The following is a 24461-nucleotide window of genomic DNA, read 5'->3' on the forward strand; positions in this document are numbered from 1 at the left end:
ACAGAGCAGGCCATCCCTCATGGCCCTGCCAACCTGCATTACTTAGTCGACGGGACCTGGAGGAGGCCAACCCTGGGTGATCTTATTGGTTTCTTGGAGGTATGCGGCAGGAGATGGTCCTGTAAATAGTCTGGCCCTAAGCCATGTAGGGCTTTATAGGTAATAACCAACATCTTGAATTGCTGCCAACTTGCCTTCCATTGAGGACCTGTATACTGCACGAAACAAAAAGAGGGCTGTGAAAATATTTACTAACCCCTCGCATATTGGACATAAACTGTTTCAACTCCTACCCTCAAAACATTACTATAGAGCACTGCACACTAAGACAACGAGAAACAAGAACAGTTCCCCCGCCCGAACGCCATTACGCTGCTAAACAAATAATTCCCTCAATACTGTCAAACTATTTACTAAGTCTGCACTACTATTAGTAATAGTTTATTCTCATCATTCCTATCACCCATCTCCTCCCACTTATGACAGTATGACTGTAACTTGTTGCTTGTATTCTTAAAATTTGTATACTGATAGCATATGCACCAAAAACAAATTGTGTGTCCAATCACACTTGGCCAATAAAGAATTCTATTCTATTCCATTCTATCATGAATTGGTTGAAATGCATACTTTGAAATTACCATTGTTCTGTAATTTAATACATAAAAGTGAAAAGCTTAACATCCAGAAAAAATGCTTTTATATAAAGTTCAGCAATAACAAACATTGAAGTATTACTAAATAACAATATCTCCATCTGCTGGTGCAGAAACTAACAAACACTGAGTTGGAAAATTGCCACATGCTAAGTATTGAAACATAGTTTTTCCTTGTATTCTTTGACGTTGTAATTCTTCCAATGTATTTTGGCTTCTGATAATTTTTTTTTAATCAAATACAAAAATCTCCAGCTTTGTAAGTATAAAGCTGGGATCTACAATAGTAAGCCTAAGGGCACCAGTGTGCCCGGAGAAGTTTCTCTTGTGCCCTCATGGTTCACTGCTCACCTGACATTTTTGTTTTGGAACTGATCAAACCAATTTAACAGCCATTTCGGAGTAGACAGACTCTCCTAAGGCTTCTGCTAATGCTCATGACTTGCTGCCAAAATCCAAACTGGCACATACCAATTTTATTTTACACATATGCAACCCCTTCTTGAAGGTTCCCCCCCCCTCATTTTGGCTGCAAGTTTGAAGGACTTCTGATATAAATACTACCTAATTTTCCATCCAGCAAGAGATCTGTGGCATTATTCTTTTTCTTTTTTTCTTGTTGGGGTCTGGATGGATGTCAACAGACTCAAACTCAACCCTGATAAGACGGAGTGGCTGTGGGTTTTGCCTCCCAAGGACAATTCCATCTGTCCGTCCATTATCCTGGGGGGGGGGATCGCTGATCCTCTCAGAGAGGGTTCATAATTTGGGCATCCTCCTTGATCTGCAGCTAACATTAAAGCACCATCTTTCGGCTGTGGCAAGGGGGGTGTTTGCCCAGGTTCGCCTGGTGCACCAGTTGCGACCCTATTTGGACAGGGAGTCATTGCTCACAGTCACTCATGCCCTCATCCCCTTGAGGTTCGACTACTGCAATGCTCTCTACATGGGGTTACCTCTGAAGAGTGTACGGAAACTTCAGATCATGCAGAATGCGGCCGCAAGAGCAATTGTGGGGCTCCCTAGATTTGCCCATGTTTCGTCAACACTCCATGGTCTGCATTGGCTGCCAATTAGTTTCCGGTCACAATTCAAAGTGTTGGTAATGACATATAAAGCCCTACATGGCATCGGACCAGAATACCTTCGGAACCGTCTTCTGCCACACGTATCCCAGCGGCCGATTAGGTCCCACAGAGTTGGCCTTCTCCTGGTCCCGTGGTGGCCCTGGCCGTCTGGAATCAACTCCCCCCAGAGATTAGAACCGCCCCCACCCTCCTTACCTTCCATAAGTTACTGAAGACCCACCTATGTTGCTGGCATGGGGTAATTGAGATATCCCCAGGCTAATATAGTTTATGTATGAAACATAGAAACATAGAAGTCTGACGGCAGAAAAAGACCTCCTGGTTCATCTAGTCTGCCCTTATACTATTTTCTGTATTTTATCTTACAATGGATATATGTTTATCCCAGGCATGTTTAAATTCAGTTACTGTGGATTTATCTACCACGTCTGCTGGAAGTTTGTTCCAAGGATCTACTACTCTTTCAGTAAAATAATATTTTCTCATGTTGCTTTTGATCTTTCCCCCAACTAACTTCAGATTGTGTCCCCTTGTTCTTGTGTTCACTTTCCTATTAAAAACACTTCCCTCCTGGACCTTATTTAACCCTTTAATATATTTAAATGTTTCGATCATGTCCCCCCTTTTCCTTCTGTCCTCCAGACTATACAGATTGAGTTCATTAAGTCTTTCCTGATACGTTTTATGCTTAAGACCTTCCACCATTCTTGTAGCCCGTCTTTGGACCCGTTCAATTTTGTCAATATCTTTTTGTAGGTGAGGTCTCCAGAACTGAACACAGTATTCCAAATGTGGTCTCACCAGCATTCTATATAGCGGGATCATAATCTCCCTCTTCCTGCTTGTTATACCTCAAGCTATGCAGCCAATCATCCTACTTGCTTTCCCTACCGCCTGACTGCACTGTTCACCCATTTTGAGACTGTCAGAAATCACTACCCCTAAATCCTTTTCTTCTGAAGTATTTGCTAACACAGAACTGATAATGCAATACTCAGATTGAGGATTCCTTTTCCCCAAGTGCATTATTTTACATTTGGAAACATTAAACAGCAGTTTCCATTGCTTTGACCATTTATCTAGTAAAGCTAAATCATTTACCATATTACAGACGCCTCCAGGAATATCAACCCTATTGCACACTTTAGAGTCATCGGCAAATAGGCAAACCTTCCCTACCAAACCTTCCCCTATGTCACTCACAAACATATTAAAAAGAATAGGACCCAGAACAGACCCTTGTGGCACACCGCTTGTAACCTGACTCTGCTCAGAATACTCGCCATTAACAATAACTCTCTGATGTCTACGCTTCAGCCAGCTGCAAATCCATTGAACTATCCAGGGATTAAGTCCAATCTTCACTAATTTATCTATCAGCTCTTTATGTGGAACCGTATCAAAGGCTTTGCTGAAGTCCAGGTAGGCAATATCCACGGCACCACCTTCATCCAACACCTTTGTGACATAGTCAAAGAAATCAATGAGATTAGTCTGACATGATTTGCCTTCAGTAAAGCCATGCTGATTTGGGTCCAATAAGTTATTGTTTTTTAGGTGCTGATTTATCCTCTTTTTGAGTAGAGTCTCCATCATTTTAACTACCACTGATGTCAAGCTAACTGGCCTGTAGTTACCACCTTCTTCTCTACTGCCCTTCTTGTGGATAGGCACAACACTGGCCATTCTCCAATCCTCAGGAACTTCTCCTGTTAACAAGGATTGGTTAAATAAATCAGTCAGGGGGGTAGCAATGACAGATCTGAGTTCTTTAAGAACTCTGGGGTGGATGCCATCTGGACCCATTGCCTTATTTATCTTTAATCGTTCAAGTTCTTCTAAGACATCGGCTTCTAAGATCACTGGAGCTGAATCCATACAGCTGGAAGCAATGCTATATCCCTCTATAGTATTATTTTGTAAGGTGTCTTTTGAGAAAACTGAACAGAAGTAGCTAATGAAATGGTCAGCGATCTCCTTATTCCCATTAATGCATGTATTATTCCTGGTACTAAGCTTCCTGATGCCGCAGTTTTTCTTCTTCTTATCACTAATATATCTGAAGAAGGTTTTATCCCCCTTCTTTACAGATTTGGCAATTTCTTCCTCTTTTGAGGCTTTAGCAGCATATATTATCTGTTTTGCCTCCTTCTGTCTCATTTTATACACCTCCCTATCAGCTATACTTCCAGACTCTTTATACCTCCTATAGGCAGCCTTTTTTTCATTGACTATAGCCCTTACATCATTGCTAAACCATAGCGGTTTCTTCTTCCTTTTACCTTTAGTTATTTGTCTTACATACAGTCCGGTGGCTTTTAAGATGGCCTTTTTTAATACAGTCCATTGGGTGCTCGCTCCTGCCATTTTATCCCTCCCCTTTAATTCATTATCTAAATATTCCCCCATTGCATTAAAATTTGTTTTTCTGAAATCCAATACTTTGGTTGCATTATAGGATTGCTCACAATGAGTTTTTACATCAAACCACAAACATAGATGGTCACTGCAACCTAAATTTTCTCCCACCTTGACCTCTGAAACCCAATTCCATTCGTAAAAACTAAATATAGAATATTCTCCCCTCTAGTTGGTGTCTTAACCAGCTGTGCCAGAGCTGCTCCTGTAAAGGCCTCTACTATATTCTTACTTTTGCATTTAAAGGGCACTGGGGATATTCCAGTCAACATCAGGCATGTTGAAATCACCCATAACCACAATATCTCCCTTTAGTGCCATTTGGGTAATTTCATCCACCATCTTGGTGGATGAAATTGGTATGGTATGACTGAGTTGTATGGTTTTAATGATATGGGGTTTTAGATGTTTTTAGGTATTGGATTTGTCACGTTGTTTGTCACTGTTGTGAGCCGCTCTGAGTCTTCGGAGAGGGGCGGCATACAAATCTAATAAATTATTATTATTATTATTATTATTATTATTATTATTATTATTATTATTATTCCGCCAGCAAGTTTTGGAAGAATATTTTTTCCAATGTATTATAATATAGTTTGATGTATTACCAGTAATATGTGGCTTAAATAGCTTACTCTCTTTCTGGAAATTCTATGAGAAGAGTCCTTAGAAATTCAAAATCTTACAAACTTTTGATAAATTTTCATCTCGCTTAACAAAAGTATTAATTTAATTTGGATTTTTGTTCCTTCTCATAGTCAGTACATTTTGATTTTCAGAAAAAGGAGAATTGTTTCTGCATAATCTGATGCATCTGTGATCTTCACTTTTATTTTAGTGAGGTTCTCTCTGTTGGGGAATTTGATTAAATTGTTTTAACATTATTATCACCTCCTTTAATCCAACAGTTTTCCATATGGATGAGAACTCCACAAAGAAAAGCATTCTGCCCCTCCATATAATTTTCCCACATTAATCTAAAGGCCCTTAAAAAGTGGGCTGCACATTCCCAGTGTACTTGGAAAGGTAACCAAGAAAAAAATGTGAGTGATGCTTGTAACCCTTATACAATTTCTTTTTAAAATTCTAATTGGATCTAATTGTTTTTTATGCTTTTCAGTGTTTTCAACGCTTTGGGGGAACCTGCAGGCCTTCTATGATAAAAAAATCGTAAGGACACATTAGTCCTTGAATCACAGCTCTAGCATACAAGTGCTGAAGCAGCAAAGATACAAGAAGAATAGTTTACTCCTAACAGAGCTACCAGAAATGAAGTTATGAGACTGAGTTGATTTACTCTTAACTTGTAACAAATACATTGTCCAAGCAACTGTCTAAATTCTTAATATAAAACAATTTTATAATGCAAAGTTATTGATATTTTGGATATACTTAAAGTTATATATTTCTAACTGCATTTTGGCTGCGTTATTAAAATTTATGTTAAAGTATTCGCTCAATCTCGTTAAAATTAGGAATGAACTTGCTTTTAGTAGAGACGAGCATTTTCCCACAAGATGGTGCTACACTCTTAGCAGGGAGGTGTGTGTGGGGAAGTAAATTAAACTGACCTAATATATTTTGGACAGAAAAACAGAATGAATAAAATAAAAGTCATAATGCCTTCTTGCTCTTATGTTTTTACACGGTGAAATCTCCTAATGAGTGTAGGTGAGCATAAACATGTACGTATACATAGACCAAAAATTATCAATTTTTAAAATACTGTATAAGGAGAACTGCAGACTGGATTTAAAAATTTTAAGATCATGCTCAAATTGATAGTTTTAAATTAATTAATCTATAGTAATTAATTAATTTAATTTATATGCTGCCCAACTCCTGGAGGACTCTGGGCAGCTTACAACAATAAAATTATTCTATACCCTTTGACAGTTCCAGTAACTGTCTATAAACTATTTATAATTTAAAATACCTTTTTGATTTTTTTTGTTTTATTCTTTTATTTATGAATATACATGTGTTTGTGTCTTCATAAGAGGGAGGATGTATGCTGATAAGTATTTGCATTATATATTACTATTCCACATTCATATTATTCAGATTGCTAATCTTCTTGCTGCATATGTGTAGCCTGAGCAAGGCTTTTAGCATTGTCTGCTTTAATATTTTCTTTTACCCAATTTTTCTGGTCTTAATGTACTTTCCATAACTACCCTGATGCCAATCTTTTGTGATATATAATCTATATATAAATAAATACAAACAAATGAGGTCTGTAGGGCAGTAGGAAGTAGTTCTTTTTCAAGTTTCAAAATTAAAGCTGAAATGCTCGTTTAGATTATATATCACAAAAGATTGGCATCAGGATAGTTATGGAAAGTACATTAAGACAAGAAAAATTGGGTAAAAGAAAATATTAAATCAGACAATGCTAAAAGACGGAGAGGGGCGGCATACAAATCCAAAAAGTAAGTAAGTAAGTAAGTAAGTAAGTAAGTAAGTAAGTAAGTAAGTAAGTAAGTAAGTAAGTAAGTAAGTAAGTAAGTAAGTAAGTAAACAGACAGACAGACAGACAGACAGACTGACAGACAGACAGACAAACAAACAAACAAACAAACAAACAAACAAACATGCTACAGGCCTTTTCTGCTGCGGTACCAGCCTTATGGAACACACTCCCTCCCTCAAAGTGAGTTTTACTCCATCCCTGTTGATTTTCTGAAAGTCCTTCAACATCTAACTATGTTGTTAGGCTTTGGGAACCCAGGGCACAGGTGAGGTACTAAGCTCTATTATTATTTATGACTGCTGCTCTTTCTTATATTTTAATTGTGATTTTTAAAATGTTTCTGTTAGTTTTCAATATGTTCACTGTTTTATAATTTTATTGCATGCCGTCCACACCATCTTTTCATGAGACGGGCATGGATGGATCATGGATGGATGGATGAGCCCACTACCCATCCATCCATCAATCCATCCATCCATTCATCCATCCATCCATCCATCCATCCAGTAAGGTGTCAGGGAATTTATGTTACCTAAAACTTACTATTTCTCCCTAAGGAAAATAATATCACATACCAAGAAACTGAATTCATATTCATGACCTAATATCTCCTCACTTCAGTAAGATAGACGTGCTTATTACTTACGGATAAGCAGTTCTTTCTTTATGAACTTCAGAATAAATGACTAGTCAGCATGTCAGTTAAGATCTTCTTGTCAGGCTTTGTGTCATGAATGAAAGTTATCAAAAGCTAGGAATGTTTAACTTTTTTGAAGACTGACTTGAAGATACAAATGTACTGAGATATTATTGTATGTTTAATTACAATTTGATCGTGTTTTTGTCAATTAAAACTATTTTGGGTCTGAGGAAGACAAAAAGCATAGCCAGTAAATATTTATTTCGAATAAATAGGAAAATATATAAACACAAATATACATACTGCTATAGTCACATAAAGAAGTGTTAGAGGAAAAATAAATCTGAATCTGACTGAACACTTTTACGACCTCATATTGAGATTTATCAGGGCGTCAAGATGCGTGTATCATTCTGCCTTGATTGCATCAGCGGAATCCCACCCAGCTGCCCTGTTTAGTCGTGTTATGTGGGAGGAATGTGACCTGGTGACACCTGATGAAGTGGTCAAGGCCATTGGATCTGTTAGCTCTGCCACCTTTTTATTGGACCCGTGTCCCTCCTGGCTGATTTCGGCCAGCAGGGAGGTGACACAGGGCTGGGTCCGGGAGATTGTCAATGCTTCTCTGAGGGAGGGGTCCTTTCCGGCTCCTTGAAATGAGGTAGTTGTGCACAACCTCCTCAAGAAGCCTTTCCAGGGGGCCTTCCCAAGTGTTTTAAACAACTATTGTCCGGTCTCCAAACTTCCCTTTATAGGGAAGTTGTTCAGAAGGTGGTGGCACTCTAGCTCCAATGGTCCTTGGATGAAGGCGATTATCTGGATAATCTAACCTCAGCAGTCCAGATTCAGGCCCGGCTACTACAGTACAGAAACTACTTTGGTTGCCAAGGTTGGGAAACACTGACGCATGGGACTGTCTTATGCCTCATATATCCCAGCAGTCAATTAGGCCCCACAGAGTCGGCCTCCTCCAGATCACGTAAGCCAGACAATGTCATTCTTCTCTGTGGCAGCCCTGGCCCTATGGAACGAGCTCCCCCCAGAGATCCGTACTGCCACCACTATCCTTGCCTTCCATAAAACTCTAAAGACCCATCTCTGCCAGCCGGCTTGGAGTCATTGAAACTTTAATATCTTGCCCTGCCCAATGAATGAATGTATTGTCCGGTCTCCAAACTTCCCTTTATAGGGAAGTTGTTCAGAAGGTGGTGGCACTCTAGCTCCAATGGTCCTTGGATGAAGGCGATTATCTGGATAATCTAACCTCAGCAGTCCAGATTCAGGCCCGGCTACTACAGTACAGAAACTACTTTGGTTGCACTGATGGATGATCTCTGGTGGGCCTGGGATAGGAGTCAATCCTTTATCCTGGTGCTTTCGATACTATCGATCATGCTATCCTTCTGCACCAGCTGAAATGGTTGGGAGTGGGAGGCACTGTTTTACAGTGGTTTACTTCCTACCTCTCCGGTTGGTCACAGTCAATATTGGCAGGGGGTTAGAGATCAACTCTTAGGTCCCTCCTTTGTGGGGTTCCTCAGGAGTCGGTCCTCTCCCCACTGCTGTTCATTATCTGCATGAAACTGCTAGATGAGATCATCCAAAGGCACAGGGTGAGTTACCAAAATATGCTGATGATACTCAGTTATACAACCTGTGTCCACTCAGTGAAGCAGTGGAAGTAATGTGCCGGTGTCTGGAGACTGTTAAGGTTTGGATGGGTACTAACAAGCTCAGACTCAACCCTAACAAGACAGAGGGGTTTTGCCTCCAAAGGAGATTCCCATCTGTCCGCCCATCACTTGAGGGGGGGACTTTTGACACCCCCGTCAGAGAGGGTCTGCAACTTGGGTCTCCTCCTCAAGCCACAGCTGACCTTAGAACACCATCTTTCAGCTGTAGCAAGGGGGGCATTTACCCAGGTTTGCCTGGTGCGCCAGTTGCGTCCCTACCTGGACAGGGAGTCTCTACTCATAGTCACCCATACCCTTATCAGTCGAGGTTTGACTACTGCAATTCTCTCTACATGGGGCTACCTTTGAAGAATGTTCAGAGATTAAAGGTAGTACAGAATGCAGCTGCGCTTGCAATCATGGGCCTTCCGAGACATGCCCATGTCTCTACAGCACTCCACGAGGTGCATTGGTTGCTGATTAGTCTCTGAACACAATTCAAAGTGTTGGTTATGACCTATAAAGCCCTACAGATTATGTATGGCAGTGTTTCCCAACCTTGGCAACTTGAAGACATTTGGACTTCAACTCCCAGAATTCCCTAGCCAGCAAATGCTGGCTGGGGAATCCTGGGAGTTGAAGTCCAAATATCTTCAAGTTGCCAAGGTTGGGAAACACTGACGCATGGGACTGTCTTATGCCTCATATATCCCAGCAGTCAATTAGGCCCCACAGAGTCGGCCTCCTCCAGATCACGTAAGCCAGACAATGTCATTCTTCTCTGTGGCAGCCCTGGCCCTATGGAACGAGCTCCCCCCAGAGATCCGTACTGCCACCACTATCCTTGCCTTCCATAAAACTCTAAAGACCCATCTCTGCCAGCCGGCTTGGAGTCATTGAAACTTTAATATCTTGCCCTGCCCAATGAATGAATGTAGGATGTAGAATCTGGTTGTCTAATTTTTAACTGTGGGATTTCTAGAATGTAATTTTATTAGATTTCTAACATGTTGTAAGCCCCCCGGACTCTCTAGAGGAGAGTGGCATAGAAATCAAATCAAATCAAATCATATCAATTAATCAATCAATCAATCAATAAAGGGTGTATACAGCTGTTTATGTCACAAAACCTTGAGAAGAAAATGAGCAGAAGCAAATAAAAGATTATTATAGGTTATATTGTCCCAGTTAACTAACAAACAACAGACACATACTATAAAGTTACTGCTTTACTTTCAATTGATCTCTATTTGGATATATGTTTGAAATTTTATCCAAGAAATTATCCACATAATGTTCCAGATCAAAATGCTCAGATTGTTCCTGGTATTTCCTACTAAAATTATTTTTCTGTGCCTAGACATGAATCAGCATTCCTTACCTGGGGTTGCTGAGTAGCACTTGGTTTCTGAGGAGATGGTATAGGTGTTTTAGATAAAAGTTGGTTCATTCTGTTTACAACAAGCTCAGTTATAAGTTGTTTGTCTTCAGCCTGGTGCTCACCAATCAAAGGCGCTGCAGAACCCATAACCTAGAAGAGATAAAAACTAGTTAGCTAAAGAAAGGTAGTAACTTTTAATGCCACTATGGTTATCATTTATTTTGAACTGCATGGAAAAGAGAATTAAAAATAAAGGTCTGCAAAACATTTTAGATTAAAAAAAAATCTCCATAGCAAGTCTTGGACATTTAGGGTTATTAGAAACATTGAAAAGAAATGCTTTGTTTTATTTTTTTATGAGAAGAAACCTGAACTGGAATATATTAAAAGTGGATAATTCAAGTTTGGTAAGTGCATCCAGACTTGCAGACCTGATACTACAATGTTCCAACAATAGCTCCTCTTTGAAATGCAAATACTGTAATATGTATTAGCTATGCATCCAACATATATAAGCAATGGATTTGCACTAATATAGCTCTATACATTGACCAATGGTTACCATTGTGTGCTTGCTGAGTTCTGGAGAAAGAAAGACTATTTGGCCAGACTATTTACGGGCCCACCTCCTGCCACATACCTCCCAGAGACCAGTAAGAACACACAGAGTTGGCCTCCTCCAGGTCCCATCGACAAAGCAATGCAGGTTGGCGGGACCACGGCAGAAGGGCCTTTTCTGTGGCCGCCCCAGCTTTATAGAACCAACTACACCCTGATGTCCATACTGCTCCCATCCTACTGGCTTTCTGTAAGGCTACGAAGACCTGGCACTGCCGGCAGGCCTGGGGGGCCATAAATTAACAACTGATAGGGCCACAGTGTGTGAATGGTATATATGTATGGGATATGACTACTTTATATTAATGGAGTTTCTTTTAAATACGGGGTTTTACTTAGTTTAGACTATATTCAACTTATTTTTATTACTTTGTATCTATTTGTATATTCTATTTATATTTTTATTGTAAGCCGACCTGAGTCCTTCAGGATTGTGCAGCGTAGAAGTCGAATAAATAAAGCACATAATGCCAGGCATAGTCAAATTGAAGTTTTAAATTCCTGCAAAATACTTAGTAAAAACCAACCTAGGAAATAGATATCTAAAACTTTAACCCTGCTCCTATGCTCGGGTCTTTATGGCCTGAAATGAAATTTGAGACCCTGTAGATTATTTGTCATGCAGAACTGAAACTTGTGGTTAATTGACTTTTCTTAATTTGAGGCGTTCTTACTATGAATGTGGATTTTTTTTTCATTTTGTTTACTTTTGGCTACATGCTGATTGTTACATTTCATTACACCCAAAACAGTACAAGTGTATAGTAAATGCGAACACAACAACAGGGTTAAATACAGTTTTTAGAAAACATTTGCTAAACATACCTTGGTTTAATTCTAGGAGTATGCCTGCACTACATTGGCATAGTAGCGTTATAGGCACAGTGAACTGTATTAAAAAGTATCCATTATTCATGCACACTCCTTATTCATTCAGACAAACAGATTTATTCAATGGCCATAAAAAACAGCTTTTTTCTTTCCACTTCATTTAGTTCCATAAAACTATAGCAATAGCAATAGCATTTAGACTTATATACCGCAGTACTTTACAGCCCTAAGTGGTTTACAGAGAGTAAGCATATTGCCCCCAACAATCTGGGTCCTCATTTTACCAACCTTGGAAGGATGGAAGGCTGAGTCAACCTTGAGCCTACTGAGATTCAATCTGCCAAACTGCTGGCATCCGTTGATCAGCAGAAATAGCTGCAGTACTATACTCTAACCACTGCACCAGCTTTTGTCAATATCAAGTTTGTATTTTTAATAATGTAAGGTATTTCCTTGCAACATTATTTCTATTAACTGTAGAATCACTTTCGTGCTGGTTATACAGAAAAAGGGTTTTTTCCATCATTAATCATGTATAAAACAGCTTTATTTGTTCAAAAATATTGGACAGAGATAATCTGTTTATTTAATTGTATTTGCCCTCTGAAACTGCTCTAGTATTTCCAAGGTGAATAATAGCTTACAAACATTTTTATTTAATAAACAAATGCTTGTGAAAGACATATGTGTTGGGTATTAGGTGGAAGATTCATATAAGCTGGAATCAAGTAATGATTAATGGGAAAGATTACTAATTTCTATGAATTAATGTGTCTCTTTCTAACCAAAGGATTCCACTTTGTTCTGTAATATATACATATCCCTTCTGTGCAATTTGTAAAAACCAAAAACATGTTGGATAAATGATAATGAGTGATGTAATCATCCTTCTGGAATGCACCTTTAATGTGTCAAAGATGCCTCATGGGAACTAGTACAAGATTAATCACTTCAGTGATTAACAATAGTTGAATGATAGACCTAGAGAGTAGTGAACTATCAGGCTAACCAGCAGATCAGGAATCTACTATGTATGATTTTGCAGGGGTGGGTTCTTCCCGGTTCAGACCAGTTTTCCTGAACCAGTAGTGGCCCACTGGTGATGTCATGATAATGTCACCAAATCAGATGTCGGCACCGACACCTTTTACATAAAAAAAAAAAAAATTCCTTCTGATCTTTACTGAAGGCAAATCATGTCAGACTAATCTCATTGATTTCTTTGACTACGTCACAAAGGTGTTGGATGAAGGTGGTGCCATGGATATTGCCTATCTGGACTTCAGCAAAGCCTTTGATATGGTTCTACATAAAGAGCTGATAGATAAGTTAGTGAAGATTGGACTTAATCCCTGGATAGTTCAGCGGATTTGCACCTGGCTGAAGTATAGCTATCAGAGGGTTGTTGTTAATGGTGAGTATTCTGAGCAGAGACTGGTTACAAATGATGCGCCCCAAGGGTCTGGGTTCTATTCTTTTTAATATGTTTGTGAGGTGACATAGGGGAAGGTTTGGTAGGCAAGGTTTGCCTTTTTGCCAATGACTCTAAAGTGTGCAATAGGGTTGATATTCCTGGAGGGGTCTGTAATATGGCAAACGATTTAGCTTTACTGGATAAGTGGTCAAAGCAATGAAAACTGCAGTTTAATGCTTCCAAATGTAAAATAATGCACTTGGGGAAAAGGAATCCTCAATCTGAGTATTGCATTGACAGTTCTGTGTTAGCAAAAACAGAGAAGGATTTAGGGGTAGTGATTTCTGACAGTCTCAAAATCGGTGAACAGTGCAGTCAGGCAGTAGGGAAAGCAAGTAGAATGCTTGGCTGCATAGATATAGGTATAACAAGCAGGAAGAGGGAGATTGTGATACCTCTTTGAGGAAATAGGCGGTTTAGAATGCTATAGCTTAAATAGTTAAAGAAAGCTATATATTTTGATAACTGTGGGACAGCCCAAGGTGTTTTTGTAGGTCAGGTTTCCAGAACTGAAAACAGTATTCCAAATGTGGTCTCACCTACAAAAATACCTTGTGCTGTCCCACTGTTATCAAAATATATAGTTTTCTTTAACTATTTAAGCATAGCATTCTAAACCACCTATTTCCTCAAAGAAGTGTTGTGTGTGTGTGTGTATACACATACCTATACATACATGTATACATATATACATATATGTACATCTAGGCATGTTTATTTGCCTGAGCACAAATCGGAAAACAACAGCCTGAAGATGACAAGTGGAACCTCGTTGAAACGTCGCCAGGAGTCTGTCAACCTTACACGGGAAAAGACCCAAATATGCCTAGACCTACACGCACACACACACACAAATATTCTTTCTTTTAAAAAGTGACATTATTTTAAAAATTGCAAACCACCAATAGCCTGTTTAAAGTCAGGAGACCTCAAAATCCAAGATATAAATAATTATTAATAAAAAATAATTTAAAAATAAGAGAAATGACAGAGAAAAAGACACTTATTGTACCTCAAAAATATAATCCTTTCCATCCTTCCCATGGACGGCTTTGACAGCACATATATCCAAGCCACCAAACATCTCAGAGCAGCTATCAATCCAAAGCTTGTATCTAGAATTTGAAGACAAGTTCCCATTAGCTTAAAAACACTAAATAGCTTGGGTTTAAGACTGCATTCAGAATATTTTCTTTGCATCCCATTCTTAAAAAGAAAAAATCATACAGAGCAGTAATTGGATTACTGTACATCTATGCTGTCATATTTTTATAATATACAAATGGTCCCGTGAAGCAGCTACAACATTTCTATTTTAAACAGTCTGTATTGGTTGCCGATCGGTTTCCGGTCACAATTCAAAGTGTTGGTTATGACCTATAAAGCCCTTCATGGCATCGGACCAGAATATCTCTGGGACCGTCTTCTGCCACACGAATCCCAGCGACCAGTTAGCTCCCACAGAGTTGGCCTTCTCCGGGTCCCGTCGACTAAACAATGTCGTTTGGCGGGACCCAGGGGAAGAGCCTTCTCTGTGGTGGCTCCGACCTTCTGGAACCAACTCCCCCCACATATCAGAGTTGCCCCCACCCTCCTTCCCTTTTGTAAGCTCCTTAAAACCCACCTCTGTCATCAGGCATGAGGGAATTGAGATATTCTCTTCCCCCCAGGCTTATAAAATTTATGCATGGTATGTCTGTATGTATGATTGGTTTCTTAAATTGGGGTTTTTTACATTACTTTTAATATTTGATTTGTTCATATTGTCTTTTTACTGTTGTTAGCTGCCCCGAGTCTACAGAGAGGGGCGGCATACAAATCTAATAAATAAATAAACATCAATATGCATTGGGAGTTTAAAAACTCCATAAAGTTTTGAGATTTCCCATTAGAATTTTGAAGAGAGTTTAATACGAGTGAATCAGATCTGGGAAAATCATGCTGTGTTTCTTATTATTATATATTTTTCATTTTTAAACTATAACTTCTCTTAATATCATTTATACATGGCTATTTTCTTAGCTTTACATCCCATGTATCAGGAACAATCCTGATATATGTTTATACAGTCAAAGAGACATCTGCCATGGATGCATAACAATATATTTCTTATATTAATCTTGTTTAATATATGATCATTCTGAATTAAAAATGCTTAATGTGTTATATTCATTCTCTATGCTGCAATATGACTTTACAGTAGAATGTTTCTGAGGAAGCTGCTACCTCTATGTATTGAAAAAAAAATCTTATGAAAAAGCATTGAACATAGTATAATTGAAATCTTCATTTTTTTTTATCAGCTTCATTTTTAATAAGCTTTTTTAGATGTATGTCAAATTCAACAACTGTAGAAATGCTGACTGACATGATTTATTTAGTTAACAGCAACTTATAGAATTTGATACAAGTAAAGTAATACATATACCAATTGAATCTAAGTATTTCATTATGAACCTGGGAAAAAATAAAAATAAAATAATGAGGTTTTGAAAAATTCTCGTTATAAAATCAAAAAAGCATTAAGAACATTTTATGGCTTATATGTGCAGAACATATGAAAAATGATATTGAAAAAAAGTAGACTTGTCTTGGACAATTTAGTAAGGAAAAACCTTGAGGTATCTGATTCAACACAATACATATCCTTAATATGAATTTTCCAAAATTGATCACTTGGATAATCTCAAAAACATTAATATGATTTGATGATGGTTAGCATTTCGATGGGGTTAAGGAATACCGATTAAACTTGGAAGTCCAGAAAACATTCTAGAAAAAGGCAATGGCAAACCACTTTTTTCTCCAACAAATCAACATGAACAGAAGCTGAGCTGACAGACTCGTCTCTTTTACTCTTTCATATGCAAAGAACAGGCTTCACTATTGTGTATAAACTGACTAGTCTTTTCTCCCCATATTCTAAAGCAAAATTAGATCTGTGAACCAATCTCATATCTTCAGTAGTTACTTCAATGAAAAAAACAGACTCATGGAGAAACTTAATATTTTATACTGTAGTCCGAAAAAACTAATTCAAGGGAGGAGATAATCAAATAAATTAACTTTTAGCTAGTAAAATAATTTTACCAAGGATTCCTTTTGTCAGCAGTATAAATCAGTTTTCCATATAGTCCTGCATATACCTCCTGATCAGCTGTGACGGATTGGAGGATTCCTGATAAAAGTATGAATGGGCTGGACACGATATTAATTTTTTTTAAAAGATACTTTTTTCATGTAAAGCCTCAGCTGAGGAATGTTATAAGATAGGCAGGTTATACCATTCTATAATATGGAAAGTGGGCACTGATGGGGACTAGATGGAGTGTACACCAAATTAGACAAAGTACCCTGTAAACATGGAAACGAGAGAAGAACAGGGTGGTGGGCTGAATAATCACAAGATGATTGTAGATAAAGAGATGTTTGGGACAAAACCTGTAAGAATGGAACCAGTAACTAAGCTCCCCATGTATCTCACCTGTGCAAATCTGTGTTCCCAACCACCAGTTGGCTGAAATTCAGTGGAAATTCCCAGCACAAATTAGAAGTTATATTTCCCCCCCAAATGAGCCTGACATTTGTTGTTTCTGATCCCGGAGAAATATATCTGGTATTGCTTTATGGTTCTCAATTCATCTGAATCTGTCTCCAGAATAGAATTTATGAATTAAGGGAAATAATTTTTAATTTTTATTTATTTGTTTGTTAAACATGTACAAGGTAACAAGTATAAGTATGAACATAAACATGAACAAAGGAAGTTAATAGAGGTAAATGGGGACAGTAAGACAGGGACAGTATGGCATGCTGGTGCACTTATGCATGTCCCATTTAAGGACCTCTTAGAAATGGGGTTAGGTCCACAGTAGACAGTTTGAGATGAAGCTGTGAGGGTTTGAGGCATTCCAGGTGTTGCCCACTCTATTGCTGAAGTCGTATTTTCTGCAATCAAATATGGAACTTTATGGAGTTTACATTCAGTTGTATCGATTGTTTGCCTGTGGTTGAAGCTGAAGAAGTTGTTGATAGGCAGGATGTTATATGCAGACAATTTCGTGAACTATGCTTAGATCAGACCGCAGGTGGCACAGTTCCTGGTTGTCCAAGCCCAAAATTTCAAGCCTGGAGGCATAGGGAATTCTATTGTGAGTAGAGGAGTGGAATACTTTTCTCGAGAAATACCTCTGAGCCAATTGTGTTAATGTCCAATATAGAGTGTGGGTTCCAGGCAGATGAGCTGTATTCGAGAATTGGTCTGGCAAAGGTTTTGTATGCCATAGTTAACAATTCAATGTTAGAGGACAAGAAGTCTTGCAAAATAAAGTTAACAACTCTTAAAACCTTTTTGGCAATGCTATTACAGTGAGCTCTGGGGCTTAGATCGTTTGAAATAAGTATTCCTAGGTCCTGGACAGAGTGAGGGTCATCTAAGAGATTGTTTCCACCGTATTCTGGTATTCTGATTTTTATTGTCAATATGTTGGACAGAGCATTTATTAGTTAAGATTTGGAGTTGCCAATTACGCGATCATTCTGACATATAGTCTAGATCGCTTTGTAGGGCAGCAGCATTGTCAGTGGTGTTAAATAATTTTACATCATCGGTGAAGAGGAAGCAGCTGCTTTTAATGTGACATTATACTGAGAGTTGTTTTCCTTTTGGATTCATGCCTCACATAAGTGCTTGTAAGAGGACTGTCTTCAAACAACTTGACTCTTCTGGTCATAGAGTTATTGTTTGGCAAAGAAAACCAATCAAATATTTGGGAAATATGTTCTGAGATAACTAGGCAGAAATAGTAAAGTATGTAATGAGCTGTTGCTTTTTTCATTCTCTTCTTTTTTTGAGAATTGATTACATGAGACTTCTTTAACCTGGAGTAGACATCTGCTTGAAAGGCTAACTGGGGAAGAACTTTTCGGCTCCTAATGGCCTGAATGCTATTTCGGGTTAGAAGTGTTACACTTCCCAGAATTTATTGAATTTTTATGTTCATATGACATCTTGGCCCTATTAGGGGCCTGCAAATCCAGGCATCCTGAAATAATTTTATCTTCAGTAGAAAAATATACCCAGGTGATCTTGTAGCAAGCTGCTGAGAATTTTTTTTAAAAAATAACAAGGTACCAGCTAAAAAATAAACAGTATCTATTCTACTGCAATAAAACTTCCCCAGAAGAGGTGCTTTGGAACATTTGAAACACCTCTTTTTCAATTGCTAAAGCTATGGCAACTACTTCATATTCAAGTAGTTGTTTATGAATCTGTGTGTGTACATAATTCGGAAGTGGCAGGCTCTACAGTTTCCATCGGTTCTGATTCCAGTAGAAACTGAAAGTTATGAAAATTATGAAAAGAAAAAACTAAAAACAGAGAAAAGAAAAAGAAAAACTCTTGAGTAAACAATTTACAGAAAGATTTATTTACCTGTCTGTCATAGCAATTTGTTCTAACATTGCAGATCCAGTGTTTGTCTTCCAATTTCCAGATATAGAAGTTCTCCTGTGGAGAAATAGAAATGCTAAAGAAGCACATAACTTATTTCAATTTAATAATAATAATAATAATAATAATAATAATAATAATAATAATAATAATTATTATTATTATTATTATTATTATTATTATTAACTGTGCATTTATCACAGATATAAAATACAAGTATAAAATATTTTTTTTAAAAAATCCTAAATTAGCAAAAGTATGTACAGTGATCCCTCGTTATTCGCGGGGGATGCAAGACCACCCGCAAAAAACAAATTTCTGTGAAGTAGAGGAAAGATATTTTTAATGTATTTAACAAGTATTTGGACTTTTAAAACCCTCCCTGTATTGTTAACAACCCACCGCTGCTGACCGCTGAGAGACATCGGCTTCTCTGAGCAGTCAGCAATGGTGGTAGCGGCTTTCCTGTAGTCGGGTAGCGGCAGACGATCTTCAGAGAGTTGAGAAACATTCACGAACAGGAGGACAAGACAAACCGAGCCTTCCCCTGTGACGCGCGGGCTGAAGGAAGCCGTCGCTGCAGTTTGCCACATACACACAAACCGTCCCTGCCCCAGCGTTCTAAGCCATAAGCCCCCTTTGAAAAAACCCCATGAAGTAGCGAATCCATGAAACATGAACTGCGAAGTAGTGAGGGGCTACTTTAATTTGATTTGATAAAGAAAGAAGATACTGAAAAAGTAGCTTTCTACATCAAATCAACTTGTAGTCATTTTTTATCAACACAAAGGATCAACTTAAGAATTTTAATTCAGGGAAGTCATGTTAAAAGAGAAACCATTCCTGCTCAACCTAAATAGATATCTGAATGTGACAGATAATTGGCATTGTGTCAATAATTATATAATTAAAATCTATATGATTAATCAATGCACCATGAGAGCTAAATCTTTAACTAATTTTACTTTTAATACTGCACTGTGTTTTTAGGGAAAACATTTATTGTCAAAAAGTAGATAGTTTCCTATATGTTTAATGTCTGCTTTTGTGCTGTTTGTTTTTAACACTATTTCCATTTCCTTGAAATGTACTAATAATGCTTAAACATCTCAACTTGCAAGTCTGCCATTTATCATGGTAGTCTGTACTACTGTTGCAGTTAACACAGGAATTTTTTTTCTCCTGATAGCCTACAGAAATCTATTTTCTCTGAATATATACTTACAGTTTCTCATCTTGCCTTTAAAGCAACAGTGAACAATTCTGTTCCATTCACTACATGGCAACTTTTCAGATAGTGAAAGAGAACTATCATGCCCAGGGTCTATTCCCTTGGAGAATATGATGATACCTTCGGATTTATGTTATGTTTATAGACTATTTATTTGATTGTTGATTGATTTTTATGATGCATGTCATTTAGAATCAGTTGTTAAGAAGGACAGCTATAGAAATCAAACAAATAAATTGTTCTTTTGCAATTGCTTTATGGCATATTTTGCCTGTTGAATACTACTGAATTTCATTTGAATTGTTTTAAATTAACTACAACATAAATTTGAAAAATGCGGAATATATAAATAAAATATTATAATTTATATTAAATAATTTATCATATTTGTTCAGAATGCCTCTTGTTCTCACTCTATTTTAATATATTTGTTTGAAAAATGAAAGATTCAGGTCATATTTCTGAATAACTTGGATCTATTATTAGAAACATAGAAACATAGAAGACTGACGGCAGAAAAAGACCTCATGGTCCATCTAGTCTGCCCTTATACTATTTCCTGTATTTTATCTTACAATGGATATATGTTTATCCCAGGTATGTTTAAATTCAGTTACTGTAGATTTACCAACCACGTCTGCTGGAAGTTTGTTCCAAGGATCTACTACTCTTTCAGTAAAATAATATTTTCTATTTATTAGAACTGACGATTGTCAGTACAGTGTTCCCTCGATTTTCGCGGGTTCGAACTTCGCGAAAAGTCTATACCACGGTTTTTCAAAAATATTAATTAAAAAATACTTCACAATTTCCCCCCCTATCCCACGTTTTTTCCCACCTGATGACGTCATATGTCACTGCCAAACATTAATCCGCCTTTAATAAAAAATTTTTTTTAATAAACTTTAATAAATAAACATGGTGAGTAATAATCTAAGTGGTTGCTAAGGGAATGGGAAATCACAATTTAGGGGTTTAAAGTGTTAAGGGAAGGCTTGTGATACTGTTCATAGCCAAAAATAGTGTATTTACTTCCGCATCTCTACTTTGCAGAAATTCGACTTTTGCGGGTGGTCTCAGAACGCATTTCCCGCGAAAAGTGAGGGAACACTGTACTGCTAAAGAAAACAGATCACCTACCTTTCTCAAAACAGAATAAATCATGTTCATTCAGTCTCAGCATGAATAACAGATAACAGAATTGGAAGGGATCTTGCAGGTCATCCAGTCCCTCCCCCTGCCCAAGCACAAGACCCTACATCTGCCTCTACCTAAGGTCGAACTCACAACCTCCTGATTATGAGACACCTCTAGGCCACACCAGCTGGGTATGGAAGAACAATAATATCATACAACCCCAGAATCTATTTGCTTACATGTAGGCTTTATAGTTGTTTCCAATCTTTTGGATCCTGATATCATATTTGGAGTCTATGTAGGGTTCAGTGGTAGCATAGGTTTGGGTAAGGGCTACCACACTGGCTATATCCTGAAAATCATAATGATTGTCTACTTTGACCTGTTTTCAGCATCAAGAGGTATTTTGCATCCAGAAAAAAAGGAAAGAAAAAAAAAAGATTAATCAAGAATTAAATTTCTTTAAAAAACAGACACTACAGTATTTCTAAGCATAATAGATTTTTAAAGAGAAATACATTATTAATCATTCTTAATTATCAATAACAGTTGAGGCTTAACACTTAGGAGAGTTAATTATCTGCCTGCATCAGTTTTCTGCAAGTTCCACATTTGTTATACTATAATCATCCATAGACAGGAATTGATTGTTTGAGGGACAGATGGAGGCTATAATACAATGCAGCCCTTCTGGAGAGCAGCAGGTTGCAAAAGTCTTTTACATATAATTTTTCAGCCAGATTGAATATTACATGTAAAATGAAGACATTCCTGTATATCCTATGTAGGAGAGTTCACGATAGTCCACAAATAAAATCCCAAAAGTGCCCAAAAGTAAAATCAATGAGTTGGGACCTGGGGAAATTATAGAACTAATATATAATATATGAAATCTTTGTACTTTTGAAACAAAGCATTTTATTCAAATAAGTTTTACCCTTTAAAGTGTTTTTCAGCTTATGATTTGAGTTTTATGAATTTTTAAACTTGTGCTCAAGAGACTAAACAAACAATATACCTAAAATTAAGCAAATGCTAAGTGACAGACACCATATCACAAAAATTTCCATAATAATTTTTGAAGTTTTAATCTACTTCTGTTAGAGAGTTATAAGAAACATTCACATAACTATCTTCTAAAAAGCAATTTGTTATATTTCCCCAGGATATATAAATAAAGCATGATCACCTTTCCCATGCCTGAATGAGCATGTCCAATTTTCACCACAACAGGAAATGTTGGCAATGTCAGCTGGGGAAAAGAAAGAAAAGAAAGAAAGGGAGAGAGAGGGAGAGAGAGAGAGAGAAAGAGGGAGAGAGTATTAAAATAGTTACATAACCAATGGATAATTCATTATCAAATGCATGTTTCTCTTTAGATAAAAAGATTGCATTTTGAAATGCCACGTACTCTTTTGAAATGCCATGTACAGTATTTTCCAAAGCACCTAAGTGAAGGGCAAGAAATTAACCTATTTTCCACAAGTCTGAATGAATCACCTTTCTTTTAACTTCAACAAGCATTTTCCTGGCTGTAGGAGAATTTGGAAGGCTTAAGATATTTGAGCTACTAATCTATATGTTTATCTTCTCCCTTTTATTCATTGTTAAATTTAATGAATGAAATTATACTAATTTGTATAGAGTAGAATAACATAGTTGAAAGGGACCTTGGAGGTCTTATATAGTCCAACCCTCTACCACATGATTCTTGACAAATATATCTTGTTCTTTTATGCACACTGAGAGCATATGCACCAAGACAAATTCCTTGTGTGTCCAATCACATTTGGCCAATAAAGAATTCAATTCTATTCTATTCTATTCCACTTGGTTATCCAACATCTTAAAAACTTCCAGTGTTGGAGCATTCAACATTCAGTATTGGAGTAGTGGACTTGTTCCACCGATTAATTGTTCTGTCAGGAAATTCTCCTTAGTTCTAAATTGCTTCTCTCCTTGATTAGTTTCCATCCATTGTTTCTTGTTCTATCCTCAGGTGCTTTGGATAATAGTTTGATTCCCTTTTCTTTGTGACAACCCCTGAGATATTAGATATTAGATGTCTCCCCTAGTCCTTCTTTTCATTAAAGTAGACATACCCAGTTTCTGCAACTGTTCTTCATATGTTTTAGCCTCCAGACCCCTAATAATCTTTGTTGCTCCTCTCTGCACTCTTTCTAGTGTCTCAACATCTTTTTTACATCATGGTGACCAAAACTGAATGTAGTATTCCAAGTGTGGCCTTACTAAGGCATTATAAAGTGGTAGTAACACTTCATGTGATCTTGATTCTATCCCTCTGTTTATGCAGCCTAGGCTTTTTTGGCACCTGCTGCACATTGCTGGCTCATATTTAAAATGTTGTCCAGTAGGACTCTAAGATCACTCTCACATTTACTACTATTGAACAACTGTGAAAGGGATCTTGGAGTCATAGTGGACAACCATATCATATTGTAGAATGAGCCAAAGTGGCACAGTGGGTAGAGTGTAGTACTGCAGGCCACTAAAGCTGACTGCTAGATCTGCAGGTCAGCAGTTCAAATCTCATCACCGGCTCAAGGTTGACTCAGCCTTCCATCCTTTTGAGGTGGGTAAAATGAGGACCCGGATTGTGGGGGCAATATGCTTACTTTGTTAAAAAGTGGTACAGTGATACCTCATCTTATGAACCCCTCGTCATATGAACTTTTCGAGATACGAAAACAGGGTTTAAGATTTTTTGGCCTCTTCTTCCAAACAATTTTCACCTTATGAACCTGCCGCCACTGCTGGAATGCCCCACCTCTGGACTTCCGTTGCCAGGCGAAGGCTCCCCTCGTTGGGAAACCCCTTCCGTTGCCAGAGAAGCACCCATTTTTGCGATGCTGGGATTCCCCTGCTGGGATTCCCCTGCAGCATCGCAAAAATGCAGAAGTCCGGAGGTGGGGTTTCCCATGGAAGGGAGCCTCAGGGGAATCCCACCAGCATGAAAACGGGCGCTTCGGCTGGCAAAAGGGGTGAATTTTGGGCTTCCGCGCATTAATCGCTTTTCCATTGATTCCTATGGGAAACATTGTTTCATCTTACAAACATTTCACCTTACGAACCTCGTCCTGGAACCAATTAAGTTCGTAAGACAAGGGCGGCATTTAAAAAAAATCGTATAAATAAATAAATAAACAAACAAACAAACAAACAAACATGTGTGTGCGTTATGTTTAGTACCGAGAAAATGTGATCTCTTTCCTTTCTTTTGGCCCATAATACATAGACACAGATACACACAATCTGAAACTGGGACTAAACCACTGCTGCTTGCTTAATGATCTTACTATACTTATGCAATTACCAATTATGCAGTCATGATAAATATGGCAGAAATCTTGCCATTCACAAATAATTGT

The 24461-nt window shown here is 37.8% G+C and overlaps 1 protein-coding gene across 2 annotated transcripts in view; it reads right to left on the reverse strand.

Annotated features, from left to right (window-relative positions):
• The window catches only part of SYN2 (synapsin II), a 139450-nt gene that overhangs the window by 19934 nt on the left and 95055 nt on the right, over positions 1 to 24461 (reverse strand). For both annotated transcript variants that reach the window (XR_011557959.1, XM_070738575.1), the window contains exons 6-10: positions 22262 to 22324; positions 21312 to 21454; positions 18687 to 18761; positions 14265 to 14367; positions 10330 to 10479 (exon numbers count right to left, since the gene is read on the reverse strand). Coding sequence is in view for 1 of the 2 variants with exons in the window: in XM_070738575.1 (XP_070594676.1) it covers positions 10330 to 10479; positions 14265 to 14367; positions 18687 to 18761; positions 21312 to 21454; positions 22262 to 22324 (534 nt within the window). In the remaining variant the exon portion in view is untranslated. The remainder of the gene's footprint in view (positions 1 to 10329; positions 10480 to 14264; positions 14368 to 18686; positions 18762 to 21311; positions 21455 to 22261; positions 22325 to 24461) is intronic.

Source organism: Erythrolamprus reginae, chromosome 2 (genome assembly GCF_031021105.1).
Source record: "Erythrolamprus reginae isolate rEryReg1 chromosome 2, rEryReg1.hap1, whole genome shotgun sequence".
Classification (NCBI taxonomy): domain Eukaryota; kingdom Metazoa; phylum Chordata; class Lepidosauria; order Squamata; family Dipsadidae; genus Erythrolamprus; species Erythrolamprus reginae.